Source organism: Frieseomelitta varia, unplaced genomic scaffold (genome assembly GCF_011392965.1).
Source record: "Frieseomelitta varia isolate USP_RPSP 00005682 unplaced genomic scaffold, Fvar_1.2 scaffold_923, whole genome shotgun sequence".
NCBI classification, from domain to species: Eukaryota; Metazoa; Arthropoda; class Insecta; order Hymenoptera; family Apidae; genus Frieseomelitta; species Frieseomelitta varia.
Window position 1 is genome coordinate 352,448 of NW_025110727.1, and position 19,085 is coordinate 371,532.

At 36.3% G+C, this 19,085-nt stretch overlaps 1 protein-coding gene across 4 annotated transcripts; it reads left to right on the top strand.

The window, feature by feature from the left end:
- The first annotated feature begins 228 nt into the window (after positions 1–228).
- Positions 229–18,540, top strand: LOC122537632 (coronin-2B-like). Of its 4 annotated transcripts, none has more exons than XM_043670971.1 (10): positions 229–898; positions 1,608–2,176; positions 13,766–13,963; positions 14,695–14,811; positions 15,828–16,142; positions 16,217–16,441; positions 16,558–16,767; positions 16,844–16,961; positions 17,045–17,271; positions 17,352–18,540. In XM_043670971.1, the coding sequence occupies exons 2-10, from the start codon at positions 2,033–2,035 to the stop codon at positions 17,538–17,540; spliced, it is 1,743 nt and encodes a 580-aa protein (XP_043526906.1). In that variant the 5' UTR covers positions 229–898; positions 1,608–2,032; the 3' UTR covers positions 17,541–18,540. The 4 variants fall into 4 exon arrangements, with proteins under 4 accessions (XP_043526906.1, XP_043526909.1, XP_043526908.1 ...); XM_043670974.1 differs by lacking the exon at positions 229–898 and adding an exon at positions 7,501–7,715 and having other exon boundaries at positions 2,045–2,176; XM_043670973.1 differs by lacking the exons at positions 229–898; positions 1,608–2,176 and adding exons at positions 3,755–3,975; positions 7,501–7,715.
- Positions 18,541–19,085: the final 545 nt, after the last annotated feature.

The following is a 19,085-nucleotide window of genomic DNA, read 5'->3' on the forward strand; positions in this document are numbered from 1 at the left end:
GTGGTTTTATTTATCTATCCTGACTTGACTCGCTGGATAGATGTATGTAGATGTAAAATAACGATATGTTAATGGTATATCAACAAGCGGCAGTAAACAGTTTTTGAAATAATTTACAATATTTCTCTTTATTTTCTTAGGTTGCTTACTTTTTTTGCGGAGAAAAAAGAAACGATATATTAAATTTAACAAAAATTTGTGAACTACTCGATATCTCTTACAATTGATACGTATGCATATTCATTGACGTATATTTAAAGATATGTTCGTGGGATTTTCATTCATAACGCCTTAGTTTAAGTCCAGTGGCCAGTCAGTAGGTTGTCTTACATACACCGTTTCTCGAGCGGACCGCCTTCCATCACGGCGTGCTTGCAGCACGCTCCAAAATCGATATGTAAATCGGTGTTAGACGGATGAAATGGTGAGTGACGCCTGACAAGTGTTACATCGAGATTAAACCGACTGCGTTTCTACACGATTATGTGCACACTGACCGCGAACTTTAAAGTTGTTCTATGACGCACTCTCTCCCTTTGCCGCAAGGCAGAATTCATTTTCTACGAACGATCATGTAAAACTTACGAAAACATTCGATTATTGCACGTCATGCGGTCTCGATAGCCGGTAACTCGCGTGCTTCTACAAAAATAATCGCTGTTGCAATCGTTTCTGCTGTATTGAAAGGACTTAAGTACAAATGTTGAAACATCTAAAATCGAAAATAACAGAGTACGTTCGATTTTTTCGCCAATTCGCTTTCATTCGTTCCCGTCGGCTTGAAAATAAATATTAATGCCGGTACACGACTTTTTGGATAGCCTGTAGAGCGTGCACGTCGCCCCCTTCTTCGCAGACTCAGGAGGAGACGAAGGATACACAATAAGGTGCGCAGTCGGTGAGTACAGTAGTGTCGCATTAACTGGCCGCGATTTTGCTCCGTTAACTGACCGTTCTTATTCCCACCAGTTCTTGATTTCATGAACTGACAATGAGTCTCCGATGTCGTGTATCAAATGAACAAATGTGTCGCGTTAATTGACCAGAATTCTACTTGCGTTCATTGGCCGTTGCCATCCCCACCGGGGATTTTAATTTTCTAAAGTCAGTTTCTGGTGATTACCATCGGTGAAAGAGGCACAGTGAGATTTTTGAATCAAATGTCAAATGTCAAACGTTTACGTTAAATTGTTACTTCTGTATTTAAATTTCAAAAAAACTTCTGTACGTTTGCGAGATATGTACAGCTCTAGGTGCGGCTAGATTAATTGGGTGGATTATTCAACTTTCAGAGAATTGAATCTTCTCTTCCATTTTTTCTCTTACTTTTTTTTCGCATACTTTTCACTTTGACATTTTCAAACGTAAATTGACAACTCTAATCCAAATTTACGATTTCGCTGTATCCATTTTACTGGTGCGTTTGTACAAAGCAATGTGTCATGGGATATCGAGGGATTTCATAGAAATATAGCTCCTTTGATATCTAACCGACTAGTTCCCAACTTACGGTCGTTTAACGAAGCATTACTGCAAAAAGGTTGCGCTTTCTACTCACGAGCAAACGAGTTGCTCGACGATGTAGCAATGCTCTGCATTTGTTCTAGGAACGTGCGATTCGCTATTTCGGTTTGATATGAAACTGTGATATTTGTTCGATTTGCGGTACCCAGCGGAGACGTCGGAGCGGTTGAGTGGCGTGCTCTCGTGTTTACATGTTGCACGCACGTCAAATCGATACGCCGTGTGCATGTGCGACCGGGTTCAGTGAGTGGATTACGAAATCTGCAGACGGAAGGGCTCGCACGTGGCTCGTAATTGTTCATCCGCATTCTGTGAATATGTACTCTTCTTGTTTGACGTTTAGGTAGACCGGAGAGCTCGTAACAACTTGAAGTTGGAAAATATCAGAGGGGTACATTGGTGAATACATACATACTTGCCGGCTCCGTACGAGCGAAGAGAGGAAAGATTTTTGATTGTCGGCTGGGAGTATCGGAGGTGGACAATACGAAACGATCCGAAAGCTTCTATGGGATATAATATCGCGAATTGGGAAATGATACGCACGAGGGAGGAATTCGTGGAGAAATTGGGCCTGGACGGCGCGGATGACACTCATACTTTATTGAACAATATGGTAGACGTCAGAGCGTGCTACAAGCCCAACGGAAAAGTAAGATCTATCTTGCGTTTTTATCCTCCGTGTTTGTGTTTGTGTTATGTTGATGCATGCTGCGCATAATTGGATTCAACTCGTCTTGAATGCAATTATGTATTACGCCTTTGTTTGAACTCTACGTAATGTTTAATCTGTTTTTCATAATAGGTTTTATGTTTCTATTAACATATTAGCGGTCGCTGACGTCATACGTAATATATACACATATTTTTTTGTAGTCAAAGCAGGACTAAGAGTAGGACAATGAGTCGAAGGAAAAGGGAGTTTCTCGCATTTATTTAAGTCAGTAACAAGAGATAGAAGGCATGAAATTTTAAAACGAATTCCTTTGCTTGTTTTTAGTGAAAAGCTTGCGGCTTTTCTATATATTTTATATTTGGGGTTAGTGGCTGCGAACAACCTGTTTTATCGTTCAATTAAATGAAATTTATTGTTGTTACCAACAGCATCGATCTGGTATGCAAGTATTTATACGAGCATTGTATACTGGTCACGTAATCCACGAAGTATGTCGTTAACCTTTGTTTGTAAATCAAGAAGCATTTAAAGCGTTCTACTTTACCGTTCGACTTGATTTAAGGAAATTGCTATTGATTAGCGTTCACGATGGGGGATAAGAGCCAGTTCCACTTTTTAAGGAAGCTACTCATTAACTTTATAATAAGCGAGCAAGTAAATTGAAACGTAAATAATTGACCGAAAATGGAATGTAATGAATTTAAACACTTGTTCCGCAAATAAAAGCGTGCGAATCGAATCGTCGATTTGTTCGAAGTGATTCGATTGCTCGAGTTCAAGCTGACTTCAAGATCGAGATTTTTCAAATTCGAATCCTCGATCAAACTTTTTCACTGATTCATTTATTTTATAAAAGTTAATTAATCATAATCTAGTCTATGAAATTTTAAGAATTTAATTTTAATATTATTGCATATTCTTGAATATTCTTCTCTGTTTGGTATTAATCACTCGTCACATTTAAACACGAATACCGAATTAATCGAAACTCGAACTCTATTCCCATCTGATTTCACTTATTTCTGTTAATCAATTCTATTCTTTTCACGGCTTTATTGTATTCTATGTCGGACAGTTACTAAGTATACTTGGCTCTTTTCCTATATCTGATGCACCAGCACGCTAATTGCACGACGCATGAATTTGTATTAATCTGTTATTAGGTTAAGCCCTAGTGTATCCTCTTGAGTCTTGAATCGCGAAACGATTTTTTAATACTACGTGTGCAAATTAGAATCACTTCGAATATGACTCGATATTTGAAATTGTTGAAATTCTCGGTAAGTTCTGGAGTTCAGCATTTTATTTTAAATACCTTATGTGTATAAAGTATAAAATATACTATTTCTTTAATAGATCTTTCCAAGACATCTGCAAGGCTCAAGTTTCAAATGTTCCAAACCATCTGAACGTCGAATTATGTTGGAAGCGATTCGAAACTTTTGCTACGTGTACACAGTGTACGAAGTGTTTGAAGAGCACATCCTATGTGTCCTGTCTCTCTCTCTCTCTCTCTCTCTTTTACGATTTGCAACCACCCACGCGAAACAGCGGCACAAAACGGTTTAGTAAGAACAGCGGAGCAGTGACAGCGTGTGGCAACATATGCGTTCGGCACGGAACGTCATGTCGCTGCATTGAAACACGCACCGACAAGCGCGTGCCACGTGATATACTCGGTTGGCGGCCGCTATAAAACCGTGGATAGAAGTCAGTGCTGGCTTGGCGACTTTCGCGATCTAACGCGCGCGTCTGGAACTCCGCCACGATCGTAGGTATAACACGCGCGGCTACTTCCATCCACGTCGGGCCCCGTCTCAATGAATCTACGTCGCGTGACTGCGCACTCAAATTGCCAGCTGTTCTCTCCACGATATGTGCGAATTGTGCGAACTTAAGCGTATATCTTTTTTTTTTTTTTTCTTCTTTTAATCGCTCAACAGCATAATCCAAGTTAAGTCGGTTTTCACGCAGTGAAACAGTTCTCCTGATCTTCTCTGATCAAACTACACGTTTGAGAGTGTGTATATTTGTACACTTTTTTTTCCGCTTTTTCCCCTGACAATATTGAAATTACGATACAATGATAAATTCGCGTTTTTACTGCAAGAAGACATTCTGGAGAATATTGCTGGAAGTATTACTAGATTAATCTTGTAAATATTTGAGGTCCTTTTTTTATAGGAATCTTTTTAGAAAAATTTGATAGTTAAGATAAGAATTAATTAAAGATTAATTTTTATTTTGGCGATCGGTGTTGATTCGTTTGTATATAGTTGCCCCAATTTTAGAAGGGCTGAGTGGAAAGAGTGATGAAGATTATTTTTTGAGATCCATGCGTGTACAATAATATATTATAAAGTTCGAGAACTTGAATGTCATCTACGTGCATTAAAAAAATACCCTAGTCGAAAACGATCATTGAAACAATACCGCGTGAATGGATAAAGATATAAGGAACATAAAAGATATACGCTCACGACCACAAAATACGAAGACAAATAAAAATTACGCGATAGATCTTTGAGACGTTCTTCGCTCTACATTCGCGCGCGTTCTTTTCTAACTCTGCTGCAACTCTTTGGGTCATTCTGAACCTAATGATCAAGGAATATCTAAAAAGTTTGTGGAAAATGTAAAAGAATATTTTCTTAATCCCTTGCTCTTATAATTCTTCTGTGATCACGACAAGACGGTTAAGTTTTACGTGTGGAACGTCCTTTAAAATTAAAACGAAGTCTCGTAATGCAAAGACTCGAGGATAGTAGCAGAGTTGAACGCGATTAAACCACATGCGGGTGGAAAGGAATTACGCCGCGGGAGAGTCATCGGTTCTTTTTTTCTTTTTTATTTTTCCCCTCTGATTCGAGGAAAGTGAACCGAGCCGGAAGTCAGGGACAGTCGCCGAAGCGCCGTGCCATCGTCATGATAACAATTAAAAAATGGCGGCACGTCGAATCTGTCATCGATAGTCGCGTTTGTTACGGCTTATCGAACCCGTTCAAAAGTCACAATCGTGAAATGTGCGCATTAACCGCGACCGAGTAACGTTACGAACGCGTGCCTTTTTTTTTTTCTCTTCTTCATCTTCTTCATCCTCTTCCGTCATACTACTTCTTCTTTCTTCCTCAAGGCTGGAGAGACTTACGGGAAAGAATAGGTTGTTGCCACGACCTGCTCAAGAGTATTAGGTTGGTACAGAAATAACGGCAGTTCCTTTGTTTCGCGGTCGTAAAGTAATTATGATCGAGAAAAATTCGAGAATCTTTTTTCAGTTCTTTCGCTACGATACACATAAAGAAATTACGTGCAACTAAAAATGATTCGATTATAAATGTTCAATCCCTTTGCTAATTACATAGTATTATGTTTATGTTCGTATCACAGTTAGTTATGTTCGCAACGATACAAATTTTGAAAATATTATTATACATCTACGAATGTATATTTTGCGAAACTGGAAAATAGGATATGCTCTTATTCACGTTTCGTTTTCTCACACGAGTTCTCTGTAAAAAATACGAATTTGCATAAATATCTGCACTTCAAATCTGATTAATTATACGTATAATTATTAATTATACCTAAATGCTCGCGCGAGTATCTTTTCCATATTAATGGCGTTACGGTCTCCGATTTTTTTTACGTCCCAATCTCGCTCTCGTTCTAATCAGCAAAACCCGTTTCAATCTTTTAATCTTCGAATTTTTCTTAATCTTAAAGACTGTTTGACAATTAGGACATAGGACTCAATTAATGCCAAAACTTACAGTGAAAGGTTAGACGACGAAATGTCAGGATTTTTGTCATTTAACCCTGATGAAAGATCGTGGAGTAATCTTGAAGAGTGATTGTCGTAAAGAGAAAATTTCAATCATCAAAAGTCATTGTTTATGTAATGTTTTCAGAGACGTTTGAATTTTTGCAATTTTTGAAAATGAAAGTATCCTCACCTGCTACGCGAGGTAAAAGTATCTTTGAAAGAAATGAACTCGAGCCTGTTGAAGTTAAAGAGACTTCACGCTCCAAAATGAAGAATGTTTGATCTTTCTTAGAAAGTTGTACAAAATTAATCTCTCATCTTCTTTTAGAAAGTTATACAATTATAAAATATCGACAATTTTTCATCAGCGATTCAATTATGCTTGTGATTAGTGATTATTGTAGCGAGGGCATTAATTTTCAATGTTTTACATCTTTTGTAACGTCCGTATTTCAACAACAGGATTCGTACAACTTACGTGCAGCGTGATTCTAAAGAAAATTGGGACAAGTGTCTTTTTTTAGAAGTTCTTTTTTAATTGCGATAGCGTAATGGTTTGAAGGGGATCGTTATTTTTGCACCAACCCGGTAGTAGCGGTCGTCGTGGAGAAGCGTAAAATCATCCTTGTCGAACAGTAATTGTGTCGGTTCATCCTTCTCCTTTTGAACGTTGTCGCAGACGACGTTGATTCCGAAGCGGAGGCGTATAATGCAAAAAAGTTGTCGCCGCGACGAAATCAGTTCCTGGTGCGGTCATCGAATATTCATTCCGCGTGCGTGATCACAATCAAACATCAGTCTTTGTCCGTAGATTCTTACGATAGCTACGTTTTCTTTAGAAAACCGATTAATTTCTCAACCTTGATCAAATCAACGCGAGACTATTACTTCGGTGAAAACCAAACGGTTGCACAATTGCGATATTCAAACGAACGTGACTTCATTATATTTCTGCATTGGCGTAATTTTCGTTTCTTTTTTCGTCTGTGGACTGTCTGCTTACAGTCGCTTGAAAAATTTGTTTAATTCGAGCTCTCGAATTAAGTTCGAATTCCAGCCACCTATCTTTAAATGAACATCTGATGGAACATTAATGTTTAAATTACGTCAGTTAATAATTCTTTTCAAGTCGAAAGGATTGAAGAGCATTCGAAGATAACTCTGACCGTCTTTTCACAAGTGCGCACGCAAAGTTTTTCATTTCACGATTCCGAATAGAAAAGAAAGAGAAGGCAAGATCGTTGCAGGGAAGAAGTTCGTACAGAGAAGAGGTGCACTTCCTTTCTTTTCTTTTTTTATCGATCTTCTTACAAGTACACGTACGATATTTACGTAACATACATTACATTTCACGATGAACAGAAAAAAAAAGGAGAAGAAGAAGAAGAAGTCGTTACAGAGAGCAAGTGATACACGATGCACAGATACATTACGTTACATTACTCGGTGCTTCGTCGATGATACGCGCGTATGATTCGATGATCTCGTAATTAGACGGGCCTCGTGTGGTTCCCTTTTTTTTTTTTGTTTCTTGCAGTAAACCGGGAAAAATCTCGAGGCCGTTTGCGCAGCGAGCGCGAGTTTCGAACTATATAGTTGAATATCCTCTCCTTCTTCACATGCATGGGTCCTGGCTTGTTCAATTACAATACTACGTTCCTGTTGTGCACTGTCGGCGACCACCGTCTCATCGCGTACGTGTACCGGCTACCTGAGCTCTGATTAGTATCAGAAATGACCAACGATAAACAGGTGAGTGCTTTTGGTGTGTTTCACGATCGTTTCTCTTCCTCCTTTCTTTTTTTTTTTAAGTTTCTTTAAATTTGCTCCTGCTGGCCACGAACATTTTCTGACAGTTCGATGTTGCAATGTGACGATATCTCGGGGAGGTGTTTCAATTTTCAGGAATTTCCGAATTTTTTAAAATTTAGACTTTTCTCTTCTTTTTTAATCTAGGTCCCCGAAATCCTTTAAGAAGTTCAATGACCGAGCGATATTGGCACGTTAACTTTATACTAGTCACGTCGAACCTCTAATTGTAAGAACACACGGGTACTATTCTCTCGAGACCCTTATTCGCAGGTCGATATCACGAGGGGTAAATCTAGAACACAGACGAAGAAACATAGTTCTACATAATTCTAGGCTTGGTTCACATCAAGGTGCTGTCTTCTCGGCCATAATGATCTCTATGAAAAATAATACAAAATACAAGTGTCGTATTACTGTTCCACCTGATCCGATGTTTACCAACGTTGTCATTTTTCTTCCATTACTAACGTATAATGAATAGCAATGAGGCAAAGACGCGCAATAGCGTTTTCGTATGTTTAAACACGTTGGCTCAAGAATTTTTTCATCCGCACTGCACGTATTTTTCACGTTAATTAAAATTTCCTTAAATACGAAGTGTCACTTTTTTTTTTTTATTAAAGATATAATAATAGAAAAAAAAACAATAAATTATATAATAGATTATATAATATATAGATTAAAAAATATATGATAAAAATCGAAGAAATTCTGGTCAGATTAAATTAATTATCAACGTGCCTTATCTATTATAACGCTGAATAAGAATTCGAATTAATCTGTAATATTTCAATTCAGAGTAATTCGAACTATCTGTGTTTTGTTCTAGATTCATTTCTTTTTTCTTTTTCCGTGAAATTTGCTATATCAAGAGTATTTTAAAGTTATCATCACTCGTCCAACTACCGAGAACGTTCGATTATTTTTTGAACGTGAGCGAAATTTGTTACAATCGACAGCACGATTCGTCTCTATTTTGTATTGTGGTCTCTCGAGAGAAAGGTTGTAGAAGAAATGGCACAACGAATTGAGATATTTTCGTACTCTTCCCGCACGACGCACCACACACGCACTCGTATTCAATTTTCTCTCTATCTATCCTGTTTATGAAACTGTTTTCAATCTTTGTCATGCGTAGAAATGACACTTCGTCAATTAGAATCGAACATCGAACTATCACTATATTATTCAAATTCAAATTACCATTGTTTAATTGCAGACAAGTGTTTGATCAATTCTATCAAGTGGATAATTTTCAATGCATTGTTGAATTGTTACAATTCCAAGATTATAAGTCTAAGATCTATTAGTCATAAAATTGTTGAAACATATGAATTTTTTAATCTTAAAAAAATTTTACACCTTCGTTAAGAATGAGGTAGCAACATATCTTCAAAAAAAAATCAGAGAAGGCAAAATTTTAAGAAAATTAATAAATTGTCGTAAGATTTCTACTCAAAAATAATTTTCCAATTTTCTGTCAAACCTCGTCAGTGAAAATTTAGTGTTATTATATATATTTCTAGATGATATAACTAACTATAACATTTTCTTTAATGATAGTATTACTATCAGCTAGTATAAGCACCAGCCAAAATTATCCCATAATATTATAAATGGAGTTCTGTAATATTTGCATGATCGAGTAAAAGACTTGAAACTGTGTTATAACATATATATATATCGTTTCATTTAAAAATTTATTAATTATTGACAATTTTGCGATTTAATTACATTTTCACATTTCAGAAGAGTCGTAACATTTTAACAATGTTGCGACTAGACAGACGCGATTAGTATTGCACGCGCGTATGGCGCTCGTGTGACCCTAATTGCTGTTAGCGTGCCACGGAGTTATTACTCGCGAAACACGATCGATTTGGTTGAATTATCTGATCACTCTTGGTGGACGAACCAACAGTATGCCGACGAACGATTTTCAATTACATTGGACGATCGTTTGCTTCTTTTTTTTTTTCGTAAAAGGCATCATATTTCAAATGTTTATTATTTGTGTCATTTATTAGAGAACAGTTTCTTGAAACACTTATTTCACCTTTCTTTCTCAGCAAAGATAATACTAATGGAACTTATTAAAATTGACACTAGGATCAATTTAGTAATTTCGTAATTTGCAATAAATATTTTGTTTCTGCTTCACTAAATTAGCTTTTCTTCAATTAAATCGAAGGAAATTAGAATCTTGTTATCAATCGCAATAGATTAATCACGGTAATATTATATAATAATATCGGATGTTATGTAGTTTCTTAACTACGATTTAGTTTCTTGAATTTGATTTTTTTTTTTTATCGAACCAAAGAAAATTTATAAATCTTCTAACAGAAGTAAATCACTCGCAACAGAGATTTCGCATCAATTGCCATTTCGAATTAGCTTCGAATTTTTCTCGAAGCTTAAATTCTAATTTAGCATGCGACTATATTTAAGTTCTATTGAAGTTGGTCTGAGAGAAGCGAATAATTTCAAACGAAGGTTCTGCCGCTCTGCCAACAAACCTAGTTGAGGCAGTCCAAAGGCCCTGTTGATTCTCAATTCTGCGACTCTGAGTGTAGATAACAGGTAGAATCTAATCTAACTTTTTATCAAACCATCACTACCAAACGCATCCGCGCTCCTCTTAGATTCTTATCCAAAGATTTCGCGAAAAAAAATGCTTATCTCATTCTGTCGATCGTTTCAAATCAATTCGGTGCATTTATCAAAATGCAGAGTTAAAACAACGCGTTCGACCCGACAATAATTTTCATGTTTAACGACGAATCAACGAATCGGAACGCGGCATTGTATAAAGAATATATGAAACGTGTGATTCCTTAATACGTTAAAAACACCAATCGAGTTTCTCTAAACTCGTAAAAAGATCATCTTGAATCACGATGAGTCATAATCGCAGTGATGTGCATAGGTGAAAAGTGTCGTTCAAAGAGAAATAGCTTTGGAGCTTGCTTGGAAAAGATTGTCCGAGTAACGTTCTTATTATTCCTGATATATTTTTATTATTTATCGGCGAATATGGCGTTTGACGTTCTCTGAATTTCCAAAAAGATTATCTGACAGTGAACTGTCTTTTGTTCCCCTTGGTGGTACTGCACCATGTAGGAAAAAATAACGTTGAATCCTATTTAAATCTGTAAAATAAATCATTTAAATGTTTCTTTGTTGTTCTTGATACGCAGTATACGATTATAGCGACTTACAAAAAAGCGTGTCAAATTTTAACATCGATGGGGCACGAATTATAGTTGTGAAACCCTGAATGATCATTTGGCCCTTTGAGCGATACTAAAGTATCGTTGAGAAATGCTTAAGGCAATTAGTGTTGCACTTGTGAGGTTCAAATAGGGCAACAATGTTGCAATGAATCGAATAAACATGTCAAAAGATTGATCAATACGTTGTTACAATATAATAGCAATGACGAAAAAATGAGAATCGTGTATTTTCCAACTCATAACGACTCATTTGAGTGGATGATCGCGCATAGAGACGACGAAAAATGACGCAAAGGCCGTTAATAGCTGCGATTACTAACTTACGGTTAAAATTTCACAGGGACCGGAACGGTGGGCACGTTCGACGTATATTTTCTTTTTGTTGTTGCAAGAAAAAGTCGCATAATTTGCTCTGTCTCACCGCGCTACGTTGCTCGTCACGCGCAACACGCGCGACCAACTCCAAAGATTTCACATCGCGGGTATAAACTGCATTCGAGTGTCAAAACGTATCACAGACGCTCGTATCTTCACTACTGATCAAGCAGAGTAAAATTGAATCAAGACGAAACATTCGTTCAGTCATTGAACCTATGGGCGACGATGGCCCATTGGTTTTCCAAAGTATTCTGACATTGACCCTTGGAGTGTTAGAGTATTCTGGCTGTTGCAAATGCTTTTACAATTTCGTTCTCAAAGTAAATGAAATTTCGAGTAAATTAAATTTTCGTAAATGCAAGGTTAAGTTTAATTCAGTTTGAAACTAATCTAATTTGAATTTCGACTCTGAAATTGAAAGTTTTTATTACATTTAAACTTAAATCTAAAGTATTTCTCCTTTTGAAATATTTAAGAATTAATCAGCCTAGCTGCTGTTACGAAGTGCTACTGCACTCCAGAATTGTAAATATTGTCAGAATTTTGCTCTAAATGAAATGTAATTCCAAGTGTCCCTGTAAAACGTCAGTATTATATCAATTCAACAACAAAGCTCTTAAAAGACTAATGTAAGAGATGATAAAAGGATTTAGGCACGATTACTGATAAATAGGATTAACATTTATGTATAGTAGAGATCTTTTGGAACTCTTTTAATTCTAAGAAGGAAGGAAGAGGTAATTAAAGAATTGATAGAGGAATTGTATCGAATAGGATAAACAGTCAACTTCTAAGAAAGAAATTTCATTGATTAGAGAAGGGATTTATAATCAAGATTGATTTGAAGATTGATGAAAAGTTAGTAAATATAGAGACTGATAATAACGAACAAGATATCTTACGATCTTTTAAATTTTGTTTGCAGAATTATCGAGAGAAATTACATACTTTCCACTGATTAATAAAAAAAGAACGAACGAAAGAGTTCTCCTCAAATTCTGTTTCAATCTTTAACTTTTACGGTGATACATTAATTTCGTGGAGTAAAGTCTAAAGGAATGCAATTTGATCTTACAAATTATGAAAATTTCAGGGATCATCATTTTCATTTGAATCAAAAGTATAAAAATACTTACAATTTTCTAGAGTGCTTCAAGATTTCACGCTAACAGTTAAGAGTTAACTTCAAAGTACACATCTTGGAAAGAGAAATGTTTCAGAAGATCAAGAGTCGTCGTTCCATAGACTTGTCAGGAGTCAATTTGATAACGATAACAGAAACATCGGTGAAATATTCGGTCCACGAAACTTTCTTCTTCACGGTTTCTGAGCCGGAGAGAGTCCCAGCAACGCAAAAATACGTTCTGCTATCGTCGTGCTATTGACCTTGCTGCGAGTAATCGCTGGAGCAAACGTTAACGACGATCTCGAGCGATTATAGGCGATTTAACGCTGTGCAAGTTGCACAAAGGTAATTGGTCGAGATGCACGGTTAATAACGATCCTCCTTAGTAAGTAATAATCGGTGGCTCACAAGCGATTTCTTTCGGGTCAAATTAACTTCAGTAATTGATAGAAAAATCTGTGTGTCTTCATGAAAATCAGAAAATTTAGAATAAAATTTCCTGAACAAACAACAGACGATATATTCTTTGGAATAAGACGTCTACTTGTGCCATTTATCTTGCAAAATAAGGAGTTTAAATCTAAGCAGGTCGTTTAAATGGCTATTGAGAACTGGAAAGGATTGGTCCTCAGGAGGAGGCGTTCAGACACTTCTAGGTCTTAGCTCTAAGATCTGCTTGGAAGGATGGTTATTCTGGTCTTAAGTTCGTCGACCTATCAACGCTGCAGTAAAGTGACTTTACACGTTATATCATCAGCTTCTACTTGAGTGCTGACGATATGGTGGCGTGAGTTGCAATTAAAAAAAAATGTCCTCTTGAAGAACGTTTCTGTATACACTGTTCTCTGCTCCTTTCGCAATTCTTTGGTTAAAAAGGACAGAAGTACAATTCCCCCAAAGAGTTAGGTAGATTGTCAAATCTTCAAAATTCTTTATCACTAGTTAATAAAAGTGGAAATTGAAAGAAAGAATAATACTGCAGTCAAATTTGAAACTTCTGTTTCAATATTTTAATTGTTATTATTAAAATCTCAAAGATCTTGTCGATTCAATCATCATCGTTATCGTGCAATCTTTAATCCTCGTAAAGTCATAATCCTTACGTTTTCAGCCACATCGAAGGTCCAGAACAATGTTTCAAATTACTAACATTATCTTGACTTTCATCTGTTCCGTTAACTCCTTCGTCTTCGTCGATGTTAATCCCACGTTCGTTCTTTTTTATTTTTTTTTTTCTTTTTTCTTTCCAGTCGTGGTTCCGTGGCGTTCGAAGTAGCAAATTTCGCCACGTGTACGGCGTGCCAGCGAAACGCGAGAAATGCTACGACAACATCAAGATCACGAAGAACGCCCACGATTCGCAATTCTGCGCTGTGAATCCCAAGTTCCTGGCCGTGGTGACGGAAGTGGCTGGCGGCGGGGCGTTCCTGGTATTACCGCTCGATCGCGTGAGTTATCTAGCTTATCGAGTTATTGATTCGCTATTCCCGTACGAACTAATAACGTTTGCTTGATGGTGATAGCATATCAGGCTAATTAAACTATGAACTACTCAATTATACATTAAACCGATATATATATATATATATACATATAATTTACAATTATGTAATAAGAAATTACAAATTATATTATGCTTATTATTTAATATAATATTCTATAGTAGAAAAACATCTAATAAATGTATAGTAAACGTGTTAAAAACAATAAGAATACAATAATCTCCAAATTTTACAGCGATTTTACAGCCAATTTTACAATATATATATATATATTGGTTGGATCGCTGTAAAATTTGGAGATTATTGTATCCTTATTGTTTTTAACACGTTTTGCTATATATTTATTAGATGTTTTTCTACTACAGAATATTATATTACATAATAAGCATAATATACTTTGTAATTTCTATATACATTTCCAGAGTATTAATTTATTTTAGTAATATTGTCGTGTGTTGTTAATCTAAATCCACATATTTTTATGCCATAATGTACATTGACGCAAATAACGTGGATGCTTTTCAAATGAAAGCTCATGATGGATAGCCGAAGACGTTGAAACATGTAGAGATAAGAATGAAGAAGTTCGAATGATTTATTGAATTGAGATTATTCAATCGTTTAATTAATGGTTCATTGTGATTGAACGTTTCTTTTCTTTTTTTTTTCTTTTTTAGACTGGTAGGCTGGATTTTAACGCTAGCAGAGTGACTGGGCACACTGGACCGGTTCTAGACATCAAGTGGAATCCGTTCAACGATAACATCATTGCTTCCTGTTCCGACGACTGCACTGTACGATCGTACTCCTAGTTTTATGTACCGTCACTTAAAATAGTCGGTGATATTTATTGATCGAACGTTGCTCGTATAGTGTTAGATGTACTAAATATTAGATAAACTTTTATCGATTGATAAGGAGGTAGATTGTAAATTTATAGTTGAAGGGGAATTTCAACATCGCTCAGATAACGAAAGTTTTGTTTTCAATGCGTTGCAATGTTACAATTTTCATATTTTCTCCCATGTCAAAATATGTGAATGTTAAAGTCAGAAAAATTTTAATTCGCAATGATAAAAGCTATTAAACTGAAAAGCGTCAACTGCTAGAAATGGTGAACTTAAAATCTGTTAAAATTGACTTTTTTTTCTCTGTTATAATATTTTTTTTTCTCAGTTATAATATTTCTTGTAAAATTCAGTTTTCTATGAAGCAAGCCTAGTGGAAAACGAAATTCCACCATCCATCAACTGGATGACCTACCGCTATGACAAATTGCTACCATAAGGCTGAATCATACATAAACCGTACGGCATCGACTTTCTGGTCTATCATTTGATATCTACAGGATACGACGCTCTGTTAAAGTTAGAACTTAACACTTTGTGCTACTTTCAAGCTTATTATTTCTGTTATTTATAAAAGACGACGCAAAAAATAAAGTAGGCCCACTTGATAATTTAAGTTTGCCGTTTTATCTATATTTCTTTTATCTTCGATTCTTTCAAAATTAGTTGAGATTCTTTGTAAATCTTATAAATAATTATTTGAAATCTTATGAATAATGAATCTTTATCTCATTAAGGAGCAACACTTAAATCAATTTATATTATATTACAAAGCGTTCAACAGTTTATTAATTTTCTACTTAAATTCTATAATTTTGTGACATATAAAAACATTGAAGTATGCATAATAAAATCAATATAGGATATTATATATTGTAGAATGAACTTATTGCTTGGTCCTTAATGGGTTATGCAGTCCATGTTTTACAGCGTTCTTCTTATTGCTTTAATTCTAACTTCAGATAAAACTGTGGCACATTCCTGACGGTGGATTGTCGCGAAATTTGACCGAGTGGTTGGTGGAGTTGCAAGGTCACAAACGTCGTGTCGCCTACATAGAGTGGCACCCCGTTGCTGAGAACGTGCTATTTAGCGCTGGTTTCGATCATCTTGTTATCGTGTGGGACATAAATAAAGGAGAGGCCGTCAACGTGATCGATAGGCACCCTGATGTGATCTATAGTATATCGTTGAATCGTGACGGTAGCTTATTAGCAACGACGTGCAAGGATAAGAAATTGAGAGTTTTCGAACCAAGATCTGGCATTGTGGTTTCTGTATGTAACCTCTTGATTATTTTCTTGAAATTATTTCATTCAAAACTATGAGTAATTCTACTGATCATCAACAGGAAGGAATTTGCCACGCTGGAACAAAGGCTAGCAAAGTCGTTTTCCTTGGCAGTTCTGGACGTCTTCTTACGACAGGCTTTAGTCGTCACTCTGACAGACAGTATGCCATTTGGAGCCAGCATGATTTGAACGTACCGCTGACATGTGAAACTATTGACTCTTCCAGTGGAGTAGTTTTTCCATATTATGACAACGACACTAATATGGTGTACTTGGCGGGAAAGGTAAATGAGCATACAATTTGTTACATTTATTGAAGAACTCTAATGAATTTTATGAACTTGTAGCCAAAAATGTGCATATTAAGAGTGAATATTTTATATTCTTTTCTTAATCTCAGGGCGACGGTAATATTCGATACTACGAGATAGTGAACGAGGCTCCCTGGATGCATTTTCTCAGTCAGTTCATCTCTGGGAATCCCCAAAGGGGATTAGGCGTAATGCCGAAAAGAGGCGTTAACACGGCTATCTGCGAAGTGTTCCGATTTTACAAATTGCACGCGACTCGAGGAATGTGCGAGCCGATATCCATGATAGTTCCGCGAAAGGTGCGTATACAGGAAATTGCAAAAAACGAATCTGTAATCTGACAGGGTGTAATTAACAGCAACTTTCACATTTTAGAGCGATCAATTTCAAGAGGACCTGTATCCTGATACGATAGGCACTTGTCCAGCTTTATCAGCCAGAGACTGGATAAGTGGCATGAACAGTCCACCGATCTTAATTTCTCTGAAAACCGGTACGACTTAACTTTTTCAACTTCTCGTCTTGTCTATTTCACCTTTCCCTCGTTACTCGATTTTACCAGTCAAATGTTAACAGGTGGTAGCATTACCACGCATAAGCCACGAGTGTACAAGCCACCGCAACTTCCACCGACAACCGACTTGAATAATAAAAAGAAATTCGCCTTTCTGTCTACTGAGACCGTGCCGGATTACAGGCCGATCGAGTTCCACGATATGTCAGAGAAAAGCCAGAAAACGTCTAGCAATCAGAGCACCAAGTTTCAACAGTTGCAACAAAAATTCGGCAATGTTGTGCTGCAGGTAGAACCAGTGTAAAGTTTCTTTAAACTTTAAAGCGTTTCACCGCTTTCGCAGGTTAGACTGATTGACTTGTTTTACAGAAGAATATCATTTCTACGAACGATAACAAGGTCTTGGAGAACGTGGACATTCCCAATAACGAGGCGGAACTGAGATTAGCATTCGTTCGTCAAACTGACGAGCTAAGATTGGTACGGAGGCAGCTAGCAAATAGTCAGTTACGCGTGAAAGAGCTGGAGGAGCAGATACGTAAGCTTCAGCGTCAGTAAACCCTTTCTTGCGGATCCTCCTCAACGTATGCGTCGAGCGAAATTCCTTGTAGCTTTGTTGCTAGCTGTACTTGAGGAACATGGTACTTGACGAACCAAATAACGCGTATTGTTCATGGCAATTTAAATATCTAAGCTGTCGATGAAATTTGCACAAAAAAGACAAAAGAGAAAGGAAGACGGTGCAAAACGATATTTAAAGGTGTTCGAGAAACTTTAAAAAACTGGAAACTATATACTGGTTATATATACTGATAATATATTAATGCAGTTACGTACTATTCTCTCTAGAGTATCTTGTGAATGATATACGATGCATTTTTATAGCATTTCTCTATACGTTAATCTTCTCTCTCTTTGCAATTTCTCGCGTGGCGATCTTGTACCGTTGTTCAAAGAAAAACGCAGCAATGAAGCAACAATAATTTAGTCAATTTTTTTAGAGACTCGTAGTTTGGAGACTTGTTCTGCTGTAGAAGAAAAACTGAACAAAAAGATGAACAAATGATTGTGATTTACACTAATGCCTTCACTATACAGACGAGTTTTTTGTCTATATAAAACGTTGATACTTCTCCGAGAACGTAACGTTTCATCATGCACAGTTTCTGTACGTTTTAGAAGTGAAGTCTTCTCTTTTTTTGATGTACAAAATTATACAAGCTTCCGTCACTTGTTCATTAATTCATACGAATGTAACAACCATTTCTTACTGTTCGAATTTGTTTATCTATTTCGGGGAATTAATTTTTCATTTGAAGTTACATGTGCGATAATAACGAAGGAGAAAGATCAGCTTGATATAAAGACGTAAAACTTGGACGAAGTATTAAATGTTCAGTACATGAAGAATTGTACCTGTCCTATGCATACGCGTGTTTATCGTATGCGACTCGTTCTATATAGAATTGTCATAACATAGAGTGATAGATAAATGCAGAGATATTTAGGTGTTGCGCAGAGGATATGAACGCAATAAAAAAAAAAGAAAAAAAAACAGAAGGAAAAAAAGGAAGAAGAAAAATCATCATTTGGAGATTCGATGAAATAGCACAAGATGCAAGGACTAATAATGACTAATAATTAAAGTTAAGATTTCCTGGAAACGAGAATCGGTAAAAGAATATGTTTCGATGAATTTTCTGTAATATTTATTTTGTTGATTTTCTTTAAATGAACTTAATGTATTAATATTAATATCTTGATTTATTTTCTTTACTTCACCATGTTGATGGTCGGTAATATCTATAAATTCCATTATAATGACTGTACATTAATAATTTGTGTTCTGTTGCGTATACATCTCGTTTTATTCTTTTTTTTTTCCCGTAAGATGATATGACGACGGTGTATTTAGCTTGTTAAGCTTGTGTTTAAGCTATTCTATATTGTCGAGTGTATTGATCACTGCCACACTCCTCACTGCCATGGTACAAGTGGCAATACAACGTTTCTTTTCTTAGCGAGCTCATGGCAGTGACGATATTTACTATACAATGTAATTAATTTCAAATCCTTAGGCTGACACTACTTCTTTTTATACAG

Excerpts from the sequence above, each read along its gene's own strand:
- LOC122537632 (XM_043670971.1), top strand. The coding sequence starts at position 2,033 with ATGGGATATAATATCGCGAATTGGGAAATGATACGCACGAGGGAGGAA. Across the intron at positions 14,812-15,827 it reads CCTGTTCCGACGACTGCACT|ATAAAACTGTGGCACATTCC; the intron begins GTACGATCGTAC and ends TTCTAACTTCAG. Across the intron at positions 16,143-16,216 it reads GATCTGGCATTGTGGTTTCT|GAAGGAATTTGCCACGCTGG; the intron begins GTATGTAACCTC and ends GATCATCAACAG.